The sequence below is a fragment of the Physcomitrium patens genome, chromosome 6 (assembly GCF_059467195.1).
Source record: "Physcomitrium patens ecotype Gransden chromosome 6, ASM5946719v1, whole genome shotgun sequence".
NCBI classification, from domain to species: domain Eukaryota; kingdom Viridiplantae; phylum Streptophyta; class Bryopsida; order Funariales; family Funariaceae; genus Physcomitrium; species Physcomitrium patens.
The window spans coordinates 20,828,768-20,841,313 of NC_143415.1; the positions used below are offsets into that span (position 1 = coordinate 20,828,768).

The 12,546-nt window shown below is 36.4% G+C and overlaps 1 protein-coding gene across 2 annotated transcripts; it reads left to right on the forward strand.

Moving 5' to 3' along the window:
* The first annotated feature begins 8,616 nt into the window (after nt 1-8,616).
* Nucleotides 8,617-10,182, forward strand: LOC112283416 (uncharacterized). 2 transcript variants are annotated; one of them, XM_090251552.1, is made up of 4 exons: nt 8,617-8,917; nt 9,081-9,290; nt 9,415-9,487; nt 9,658-10,182. In XM_090251552.1, exons 1-4 carry the CDS (start codon nt 8,693-8,695, stop codon nt 9,795-9,797), a joined length of 648 nt encoding a protein of 215 aa, XP_090107678.1. In that variant the 5' UTR covers nt 8,617-8,692; the 3' UTR covers nt 9,798-10,182. The 2 variants fall into 2 exon arrangements, with proteins under 2 accessions (XP_090107678.1, XP_024377815.1); XM_024522047.3 differs by having other exon boundaries at nt 8,634-8,917; nt 9,689-10,182.
* Nucleotides 10,183-12,546: the final 2,364 nt, after the last annotated feature.

A 12,546-nucleotide genomic window follows, 5' to 3' on the forward strand; every position in this document is an offset into this window, starting at 1 on the left:
TTCCATGTGTCTCTTCTTGAACCATACAAGACAGTGGACATATCAAAAAGACGATAAGCTCCACCTCCTCCTATAGAAGTGAACAATAATAAAGAGTTTGAAGTAGAAGAAGTCTTAGATTCAAGGCGGTGCTGAAATAAATTAGAATATCTTGTCCATTGGCGCGGATATGATATTAGTGAATGCACATGGGAACCAATAAAAAATCTTACAAATGTAGCAAAGGCAGTGGAGGCTTTTCATTGACAACATCCATCAAAATCAAGATGAAAACCTTCTTTATAAAAGAAACAACATCTAGGCAAGATAACATTCTACTTTCAATCCTTGTTTGTAGCTTCTTTGTAGTTGCGACGCTCAAGAGATGGAGAACCAACAACCAACAGATTTGACTCAAAAGCTTTCATTTGCTAACCTATCGGACGAGATATTACGATTGTCACAACCTTCAAGACGACGCAATCGAGATGAAGATCTTCAAGAATGACATATTCTTCTTCAAATAGATGGCAAGATACAATGCGTTTGATATTACGATTTGGGAAGGGACTCCCGACGTTTGGTGATTTTGCTAGAGGTAGGAACAACTCCTAATGGTGTTCCAAATGTTATATTTGAAGGAAGTTATGAAGGCCTCAACAATGATCAAATAAGTGGGTGGTCTTCCTGCCCTGGTATAGGACACTATCAATGGTTGAGAGGTCCTATCAATCATCTTCGAAGAGAACAAAGATCATAGTATGTGGCGAATATAATTTGTCGCATCATAGATTTCGTCAACATATGGTTATCGCTCCTCATCGAACTCGTTCCTAGAAGGGGAGATAATGTCACGGACATACTCATATAAGCTAGTAATTACATATACAAGTAGGTAAAAGTAAGTTAATATGGAAGCTTCTAGAAGCTTCTAGAAGCTTTATAGACATTGCTTTGACTTCATAGGTGTCTTTAATTGACTTTTTAGATTAGAAACGTAGTCAACAAGTTGGCCATGTGCCACACATATTGTTAACTTGAAGATCAAGCTAACTATGTGGCCCACACATAGAAAAACTTACCTTATAAGTCAAGGCATGTGTCCTACAAAGTCAACACATATTGGAGGTCCTATAGAACGTCGCCACGTAGCTCCTAGTTTGATAGTATATATAGAGACAAGAGTGAAGCCTTCTTCACTCTTGTCAACTCTTTTCTTGCTTCCCGTCTCGTTTCAAGGGTCTCTAGTTTTCTTGTCTTTTGGTAATAGCCATTCTAGTTTCTCTTTCAATATACATACTTATTTATTTATATTTTGTTACCTTTCTTTGAATAAAGGCTCACTTGTCTGAATTGATTTTTCATCGAGTTCTTATCCTTGACAAGTAATTGATAAAAATAATACAAAATATAAGGCTTGAATGAAAGCCATTAATGAAGATTGTTTGTATTGAAAAAAAAATATAAAATTCAAGCTAAGTGTTATATAATTTTTTTATTAGTTCTATACAAAGAAAGCATGGATATGGTATTTATTACATAAATTTCATAAAAATGAGAGTTTTGATTTATATAAGACATTATGCTTCATATTAAAAGCTAATACTAAGAAAAAAAATTGACACTAAGTATAAAAGATTAAAGACTATATATGCCAAAAATCAAATGATACTCAAATATGAAGTAAATGGTTGAGCTTGATATAATAACTAATATATGTTAATGTGGCTAAAATGGACTAGGATGTATGACTATAGACCTATTAACATAACTAACTTTATGGAATACATGTGGGAATATGTAAAGTATAGCTTTTTAAATAGAAAGATGAATTGACAACTAGATAAGGTCATCATTCCACTAATATGCTAGCTAGATATAGAAAATTATTTTGGAAGAAACACTTTAGTGCAATACTACAACAATATCCATGCATTGAGTGAATCAAAGAAGTATTCTTTGAGAGACAAAGACAAGCAACAAATAGCAAGGTTGCACAAGACTTAGTGGTTGGCTAAGTGTTACAATAAGATCAATTGTCAAATTTGAAAGTTTTGATGCATGCTACATAGAATTTTCCTTTTGAAGCTAAGACATTCTAATAAAATGGTATATTATTAGTTTATCTTGTAAACAATACAAATGTAATAATTATAGACCTATATGTAAATACATGTAGATTATAAGATGGATTCTTAAAGAAAAATATCTACATTTGTTGGATTTATTACCAAGCGCATATGAACATAGTAGCTTCTTCAATAAAGAAGAAGATGTTATTGATGATGGTGTAAGTGATGGACAATGCGATGATCTTAGGAATGAAAGAAATAGTGGAATTCAGATTCCTAAGCATGATATTTAAGTCCATAGATTGTTTAAAATAACCAACTTAATTATACCAAATTAGATAAAAGACTTGACTATAGAACAATATAATATATTTAATAAAGCAATAGAATCAATCTTCGTATTCTCATGAGATATAAAGGACTTATTATCAAGATTCCTACAAATTCCTATGCCAAGAGAAGGTAGTAGTATCACCCTAATATAAGCTCATGTTACAAGTACTAGACTTGGACTTAAAAGCCAAAAAAAGAAGTTAAAATTAAATAACGAAGAAACATATAATAGAAAGAATCTAATAGCACCAAAACTTAATTGACTCAAAATTCTTCAACAAAGACAAGAAGTTGTTTAAAAGAAGCGTACATGAGTGAGACTATATAATTTGTACAAAGAAATATGTCTAAAGTATAGTGATATAAATATATTCTTTATTAGAATTACCAAAACTTAGTGATTGTAAAAAAAGATAATAGTATTGCACTAGATAAGGAAGAATGCAATGTTGACGAAGATCTAGAATTGTTCTTCAAAGATTTAGATTTTTTTAAGTGTGTGGATGCAAAATTTGGCACTTTATATGAGAATTTGATTTGATTTGATGATTTTTCATATGTGGAATTCACCACTATACATAACAAAGACTTATTTTAGTGGTGGTTTTTACAACCATATTATTATGGTTATTGTATTTTTCTTTAATTGTAAAACTACTTAAGATACATGATGCTTGTAGAAAATGTTTTATAGTTTAATAGCTTGTACCAAAATAATACTTTAAAGAAAAACTTAATTTAACAAGTTTTCTTAACTTTTTTAAAATTATAACAATAAAATTTTACGATCTTTACAGTAGATTTTGTGTAAATTAAATATTTATTACAGAAATGAAATAAACTACAATATAGCTAATCTATATTTTATTTATTGTACAAAATAAATTATTGATGATAAATCTTTTTTAATAAAATATTCGTGTTTGCAAAAAAAAAATTAATGAGTGAATTTTTTGAGTTATAAAAATTCTCTTGGAAACAAAAAAAGTATCATGTACATTGAATGGTGTTGTGTGTGACAACAAAAAAGTATTTGTTGAAACAAGAGGGATGGTTGAAAATTGGGACAGAGAGGCAGCCCCTGAACAAACTTCAGCAGCCATGTATGTGAATGCGGGCCCAATGAGCAACGGGTTCTGAGTTCCCAACCTGCCCACCCCATGGTTTTCCCTTCGTTCCCTTCCTCTGTTCCCATAAATCCGATCAGCGGATCCGATTGAATCTGAGAGAATGATTCAATCCGACGGCCTGCGATGGAGGAACCACCGGATTGAGTAGGGAGGTTTATCGCCAACCCCCCCCCCTTGTAGCCAGCTCCCCGCTGTCAGACAACTTGGCTCATATTCATCCCTCAACTCTATCTTTCATCCATATATTCATTCATTCCATGCCTCCCACTCAGCCCCTTTAATTCACATCGCCGCCGCCAGCCGCAGCCAGCCTCTGGCGGCCTCAACAGCGGCGCTCCATCAGCCTGGAACCCACCAATCTGGCAGCCCCAGCCGTAACCCAAGCTATATTATATTAGCAGTGAGATTCTACAATAGCTATTGTTCCAGTTTTAGGTAAATATTAAATTATAAGTTGATGTTGTGTACAGACCCCCATTTTTATGTTATTATTATATTCATTCTTAAAGTGTATCTTGTAAACTGCGTGTCAAAATTTATCTTTATCTCGGTATCAGAAAGTAATTATCCACTCCTCTAACTTCATTCCTTATCAACTAGAATGTCGTTTTACTTCATTTTTTAAAATTTTTTTAGGAGTATTTTTGGTGAACAAGAGAATTGGTTGGACTTTACGTAAGAAAATATAGAGGGAGTGAAAAAAAAAAAAAAAAAAAAAAAAAAAACTTTTATCCAAAATATTGATTTTGACAGGTTAATTAAATTTATAGACGTATGTTTTAATACCTTTTAAAAATACGTACAAATGTTAAAATACATATGCTATAGCAAACTTGTCTCAATAAATGATTTGTTGATAAATTTTGAGTTCAATAGGATTCTTTTGATTGCAGTATGAATGCAATAGAAAAAACTAACAAACAAACAACCAAACAAGTATTTTATTACTTAATGGAGACTTTACAAGGATGAAGGGGTCACCACTTAAAATTTTAAAATGTCATGCTGTGTGTTATTGTTTATTACCATCTTAGCTCATAATTAATCCCAGAAGACTCATGGAGAGTTTCAAAACCTTGCAACAATTCAATATTCAGCTCTCAACAACTTTGCTTCACATTGGTTTGTTTCAGATGTTGATAGTTGAACAATCTTTTTTAAAACATTATTAAAATACTTATTATCAATTATAATATTCTTACAGTTAATAACTCTCCTTTAAATATGTATCTAATCTGTGATGGCTAAGAATTCCAAGAAAGGGCAAATGATTCACAGAATAAAACTACATAGTAATGAATACAACTACCTTTTGTTACATTATGGTCCTTGAAAATGGACATGACACCTGACATCCATTGCATCAGAATTCTTAATAAAATTCAATGTGAATAAGATTTGTAAGTAGATATGCTACCATTTATGGACAGTGGACAGCAAACTTATACAAATGTAACATGGGTTCCTCATCAAAACTGGCAAGGAGATGAAAATTTGAAATCCTTATGATCTATTATTTATTTTTCTTGTGGAGAAATATCGTTATTATTTTTTATTATCATTATATGGTAGATATCCACATCAAAAGGACAAAATTGGATGGATCTGCACTTCAATTTTTATTCTCCAACTTCTATGAGCTTCCAAATGGAAAGTGAGGTTGCTAGTTCATCCACAAGCATTGAATTGGAAAAGCATAAAAAAGAATAAAGAAATTCAAAAAACTAAAGTGCTGCTTTGAGCCATGTCACATTCCATTGAGCCCTAATAGAATGATGTGATAGGATGCCTTAGAAAAGTATGAATAATTCACCATGTATCTTGGTGGTTTGCATGTATTTATACAAGGCATATAAACTAACAAACACATGATTATCAAATTAAGGTTGTATAATTAATGATTTGTAACTTTATTTTGTCAAAAGGATATATTCTAAACGCCAAATTTTTGGATTCATGTCAAGAGCAAATTGTTTCATCCTAAAACTTGTACATATTCCATGAAGAGGAGAGAGCCTTTAAAGTAGACCCGTGTCGTAAAAAGTACACTACGAACGTATCCAAGAGCGGCTGAATAAGACGATCGGCCACCTGTGCAAGTGACGTGGCCGGGATCGCACTCGTGGCACGAAATCGGAGGGGTTAGGACTGTCCACATAATACACAAACAAATTGGCGAGTATCTGACATGGCAAGGAATTTGGCGCGCTAGGGTTTCTCCGAGAGGAGGAGTGTGTCGCCGCAAGCTTCTTCGAGAGGGAGCTGCGAGAAGCGGAGCAGGGTGCTGCGAGAAGCGGAGCAGGGTGCTGCCTCAACGATTCTGTGGCTGTCGCACGCACGCACGCACGCACGCAGAGTAATCTAGGTTTTCCTTGGGTATGCAATGTGATTGCGCTTCTATTGGGTATGCAACAATGCGTGAATAATAATAATAATGATAATAATACTGAAGAGATAGCATTGATGGAGTGTAGTTGAGAGCAATCCATGGCCGCTACCAAACGCTTGGCTCACCGCCCTCGACGAGGCCCATCCACTCTCCGCCTCGGGAGTTGGTGCCATAATTCGGCGCTGCCTGCGCAAATGAGAGAGCTCTATCAGTGCGAGCTAGCTTGGTGAGCACTCTCTTTCTCTCAATCGTTCGTAACCACTGCCGCGAGGCGACGACGAAGACCACCCGATGAGGTGCCGTTCATCGGGGGAAGCGCCATGGGCGTGCGACTTCATAATCCTGCAACTGGACTGTGAACAAACAGGAGCTGGAATTGAATGTTCAAGAGTAGACGCACACTGTAGGTACTGACCCTGGGCGTGTGGTAGTCATCATCCTCGGTGGATTGGAATGATGTGAGTCGCTTGTCAGGAGTTGGTGTTATGAACCTACCTAGCAACAGACTCGAGTCATTGCGCCTTTTTTCTCAAGCGAAGATATGTTGCAGAGTTGTTGTTAGTGCGGCCCACTCATGTCGGAGCCGCATGCAGCTGATCATCATTTTGCAGTACCCCAAAGCTCGCAACACGTGCTGACTTAGAATCTCATCAACTCGGTCTGGAGTCCCTGAAACTGGAGGGGATGCAACAAAACTATCCTGCGTCGTCAGAGTTCGGATCGGGTTTCATCAGGTAAAATGGAGAGAGAGCTGGAACCTTAGACAGTGCACCAGTGCAGAGTGACTTTCTGATCTTCACGGCAGGATCTCTCACTGTTCAGCATTTTTACATCCGAATGTCAGAAAAAAGGTTGCGGTGCTGATGAGGCACGCGAAGACTTAACTCATCTGATGGACAGGCAACTGTTAAAACTCGAGCAGGGAAGGTACTAATCGCCCTGATTCAAACTCGGCTTGCAGTGTAAGTCTTAATGTGAACTGGCATTGCAAATCAGTGGATCCACAATTTCTTTGTCCTCTAAAATATTGAAAAATCTTCCCAAATTAATGAGTCTGTGCGTCGGGATGTAACCGCTTTTATGCTGGAGCCAAGAGAGACACGGATGTCTATATCATGAATTTTCCTTCCGACAGCTTGTTAAAAGCACATTGTGCCGGCACCCGCTAAGAAAGAAGATCGATTGTATGCATTGAATTTCTCAAATAGTTTGGACTAGGTTGAACTAGGTTTTTTGTTGACGATATTGATTCGTGGCTGTTTTTTCACTTGCAAATCTTCTGCCTTTGCTGTGTGTCTATATCTCATGGCGCACGCTTTGAAACGAAGTTGCAGTTGATGATACTCACTATGGACTTGCAACATGCATTAGATTGAGACGTCGAACTTTTTATGGTCACCTGCCCGTACGAAGTGATCCTAAGACGACTTTGGTGGCGATGAAGACGCCCTGCCATGGTCATGTGAAGTTTTAAAATTGTTGCAGCAGAATTAAAATTTACTCTGACTAGGCATTTCAACATTTCAATGCAGGAATGAAAGAATAGATGTTTCAAGCAAGCATCAACTCTTCTGATTAACTATAGCATTGACATCTCCGAACTCTGACCCACTTACAAGGTGAATTGTGAATAAAAATACTTCAATTCTTCACAGGTGTTTCTAGCCCAGGAGGGAATTTCCTGAAAATTAAAACAGGGAGTCCTAAAATGATGCACTCGACTGTTTCAGGAAGAAGTTGTCACTTGATAATCAGGAATAAGATACGGTCCAAATTGGTGCGTTGGAAACTCAGACATGCTCACTGCTACACAATGATCATTCAGACTCTTAATGACCATTTCCAAACTGTTTTGTTTAGAGAGAAAAAAAAAAAAAAAAAAAAAAAAAAAGAGATTCTGTGGCCAATGATGAAATTTTGGTCAGGGATTTCACTTCAGTGTGGTTCATTCACCAAAATCTGCTCCTGAGTCTTGGATGCATCCTTGGAAAAACAAATACAACTACAAACATATGGCTACATGTACATTAATTCACAGAAAAAACGAAACTAGTATTTGGATCTCTGTTGAACATGAGTTGTCTGTACACCTGAGCCCATGTTTGAAGGAAACCGCGTCATGTAACTCACCTCGAAGTTGCACCCAACTCACAAAATATTATTAACTCGTACCATAATTCCGCAACAGTTTATTTTTTTATTAAATAAAATTAGTCGGTACATGAAATCGGTCCAGTGTGTCAAAAAGAAAATCGTTGACCGCGTGTTCATTCACACTATGAGAACAGCAAAGAAATGTTAGGTCTTCAATGAATTTTAAATTATGGGTACTAACTTTCTCTACTATCTCTGTGGTAGCATCCGAATTTACACCATGGAAACAATCTTACTCAAAATTGAGCTTTAAATTTGATCAATAATCTGGACGATCCACAAGGTCGATCTGTGCCGTGAGACCAATTCTTCTGGGACTTGGCATCTGCGATAGTCTGGTTTCTCCCTTCTCCATACGTTTAACTGTCTCATCTTCGGATAATTTCGAATTGTGGCTCCAACATCGGTCTGGGTGACCACCATGTGGGGGCGAAGAAAAAAGAGGATAAGAACTGTATCGAATATTATTATGACTTATTCTGCAAGGTGCTTACCGACAACCACTACTTTTGCGCCACTTAATAGATCTGCCTAGTCGACGCAGTCGATGCTTCGATCTAATCCTGGTTTCTTGTCACAGTGACGTATGTTTGTCTACTTAGAAGCTAATAGATCGAAGCAGCACAGCAGACATCATGGCGTATTATCCTCGAGGTTATGGTCAACCACAGGACCATGTATCTCACAGGACTGACAACAGCCGATTGTATTGGCCATACAATCACGACAGAGACAGCCGGCGTTACTATGATCCTGCGCTTCGGAACTTCCGGGAGCCATCTTACGTCGACGATTGCCGGAGAAATTACCCCATGAGGAGCTCTTATGATGGCCGGCAGGGTGTTGTTCCTCTTGAAGAAGTGAGCCCATCTTCCGTCGTTCTCTCCAATCATGTGAGATCCAACTCATGTGATCCTGCTTCAAAAACTTCAATGCGATCGCCGTGGTGAGCACGAAGAAGGAATTGAAGCTTTAGATGGACTTTCGTTTTTCTTGAGGGTGATCTGCTCTGTTTTTGTATAGGTGTTCTACAGAGGGGGGTCTCCACGCTGGACGAATAACCAGCACCAGCAGTATAGAGGGCATCCAGGCGGACGATTAGATGGCTGCCGAATGGATCGCTACTACGATCATTTCGGAAGGACAGACTACGGAGGATATCGCAACCATCAGTACCACCAGGAAGGCAGTCACCTTGATCGTCACTTATGCAATCAACGCTTGTCACGAATGGTATACTAGATAGTACCAACGTTTTCCTGCAGAATTCTTCCTAGAAGTGCACGAGGACTCAGAGCTTGTAGAAGAAGAAGCATGCTTTGAATCGATAATTTACTCTGTTGGATTTATCACTCAGGTGCAGCTGTACGTACCAATTTGCTGTGACAAATGCGTGCGAAAATTAAGGAAGCTCCTGCAGTATGAAGAAGGTAAAACTTCCATCGATATCACGTCTCTCAAAATCCTTTATCCCACTCACTCTCCACAAACTTGATTGAGAAGGCTTTGTCTGACCTCAGAGAAATCAGTTCTGCTTGTGTGTCCAGTCATTTCTGTGACCAAACTTGTGATGCGGAATCACTTTTTTTTTGGTGAATAGCTTGCTTGCGCTGCTTTGCTACTGTTACCAGGCGTGGAGTCTTTCACCATGGATCAGACTACGAAGAAAGTGGTGGTTTACGGGAATGTAAACCAGCAACGTGTGCTCAACCTAGCACGCCAAGACAAGGCAGAATCTGAATTCTGGGAATGTCGTCAAATCTGACCCTTGGTCAAATTCTAATCCAGGTTTTTTTGTACAGAAGTAACTTTGTATTTAAAAAGCCTACCACCTTATAATTTGAAAATTTGCACCACACGAGGATTGACCTAGAATTTTACTCAAAATTACAAGTCTCATCCTAATGATCACCAAGCATCTGAAAGAATATATATATATATATATATATAGAAGCTTAGTCACAGTTGGTACTCTGGATTTTTCGAGAGCATCTGATTACCAAATCATGTAAAGCAGCCCTTGCAGAAAGTATAGACCAATGGTAAAGATACAAAACTTTGTTTTGTTTAGGGCTGCACCACAGCTTAATTTTGCAAGCATTCGTCTGATGGCGGTTATCTTTCAGTCACTACGAACACAACAACCTGCAACTATTTTTGTATGAGTACTCAGCATTTATCAAATGTCAAATGTGGTTCACAAATCTCAAGCTGCTTCACCAAGACCAATTCTCGACCTCCCCAACCATTCGTTGTGTGGGAGTCATAATTTCATCCTAATAAGAGAATCTTCAAAAGCATGAAATGATATGATCCAATAGTTTAAAAGTGGATTTCATCAGCACTGGACTGTCCAGCTATCGTCTCGTGAATAGAGATTTATTTTGATGTGGCCAAGACGTAGGTTCCACAACAATTGGCTTCTTCAAATTGGTTTTAAGTGTTCTGAATAGTAAAGTGAAACACATACAAATGGTTAGGAAAGTTGAATTTCTTTTTGTGCTTATCTAGATATTTACACATGTATACATAAATATATGTATATATGGTTTGCTTGCAACTATCTCAAGAAAAACCCGAAGTTGGCTGTCATCTCCCAGTCTAGCATCTCAGCAAAGGTCTCGACCTACATTCCGTGTGGATCCCAAGCATCTCAGATTCCACTGCAACAAACTGGACAAGCAACAACCTTCGGGTCCATCACGTGCTTCGTCGTCAAGGAATCAAGCACGATGCGTCTGTCACAAAGCAAGAGTGCATGTGTGTTGTGCAATCTCTTCTTAGAATTGAAAAACAGTGAAACAGGCCGAGATGCAAAGGGACCTAGATCCGAAGACAACCGGGATCCAGTGCTTCTCGGTCCATTTAGCACGAGGGGTTAAATCCTTGCACAAACATGACTGAACTTTGATACGAAATGAGATTCAACTGGATCCGCCGCACTTTGGGTTGCTGCTCAAGCGGTAGTTTACCCTCTTCCCATGAGGTTCTGGAAAGAGGGCGACACTTCCGAGGCGACAGTGGAGGTGGTTGTCTGCAGACTTGGGAAAGCTCGATCCACGCGGAAGTTGCGACGAAGGAGGGGGACAGCCGATACCGAAGTTCCGGTGCCCTGGTGGCGATCAATTGTCGGCGCCGTTGATTCCTCCTCCTCCTCCGCCCTCGTCCATCGTCCGATGCTCGTTCGAGAAGTTGGATGAATGAATTCATCCATTCGCATAGCTAACGTGGATGTATGCATATGTGGGTGGATGAATTGGAGATGACGTGATGTGTGTTTCCTAAAACAACGGGTTTCTAGGCAATTTAACCCATATTGTCTATATACAACTCACATTGCAATTCCTTTTGATTACTATAAATTATGATTAAAACCACAAATTAAATTGGAATAAATTATTAATTCAATAGTTATAATAATTTAAGTATAGATATAAATAGTTATGACAATTTTTTATTTAAGTCAAAGTATATAAAATACTTTAACTACAAAGATATGTAACACTCATTGAAATAACAAATTGTGGATTGAATCTTGTGAACATAATGAAAAATAATTAAATTAATTTCAAAGATAAAATTTTTGTATACCAGATTCTAATTATAAATTAAAAAATAAATTTAAGAAATATAAAATACTACTATTATTTATTATTTGAATTATTATTAATATTAAAAAATTAGAATAAATTAAATTTTAAAAAATATATAATAATATTTTTAATTTATAAGTCAAAATAAAACTTATGATCTAAAAATATATGTAATGTGGTAAAATAAAAAATAAATGTCATTAAATATGTATATAATTATAAATTTTCAAATTAACAAACTATTTTAGAAATAATTATAACTTTTAAATTTTTGATAAAAGTCTTTTCAAATTCTAAGTTATATTCATTATCATTTATTAATCCTTAGTATTTATAAAAAAATATTAAAAAAATAATCTACAAATATAATATTTTGAATATATATAATAAATTTATGTCTTTATTTATTTTTCTTAAAAATATAAAATCTATCTATCTTTATTTTTTATGTAATACATATAAATAAGTATTTATTAAGATGCAATGATCATGTAAAAGTAGCAATGGATAGAAAAAACATTGAAGGCAATTAGTAAACTGTTATGTAGGATTTTAAGTGTTGTTAATATTGAGGCTTTTTACATGTGCAACTTTGGTTGCACTTCACACCTACAATTTTTTTATATATATCTTGAGCATCTATCATTACTAGTATATTTATTTAGATAAGTAGGAATAATTAGAATAACATTTAAGTAAGTCAAAGTAAATTAAATTATTAATATCTTATTGCTTGGCTTCTTAAAAATTTCATAGATACAAATTTGACTCTATATATTTTTATTGGATATTGGTAGGTTCAAAACTTGGCCAATAAATTAATTACTTGTTGCACATATTGGCCACTTGTATTATAAGTTAGTCACATGGTGCACATGTGTCAAGGACATCAATCT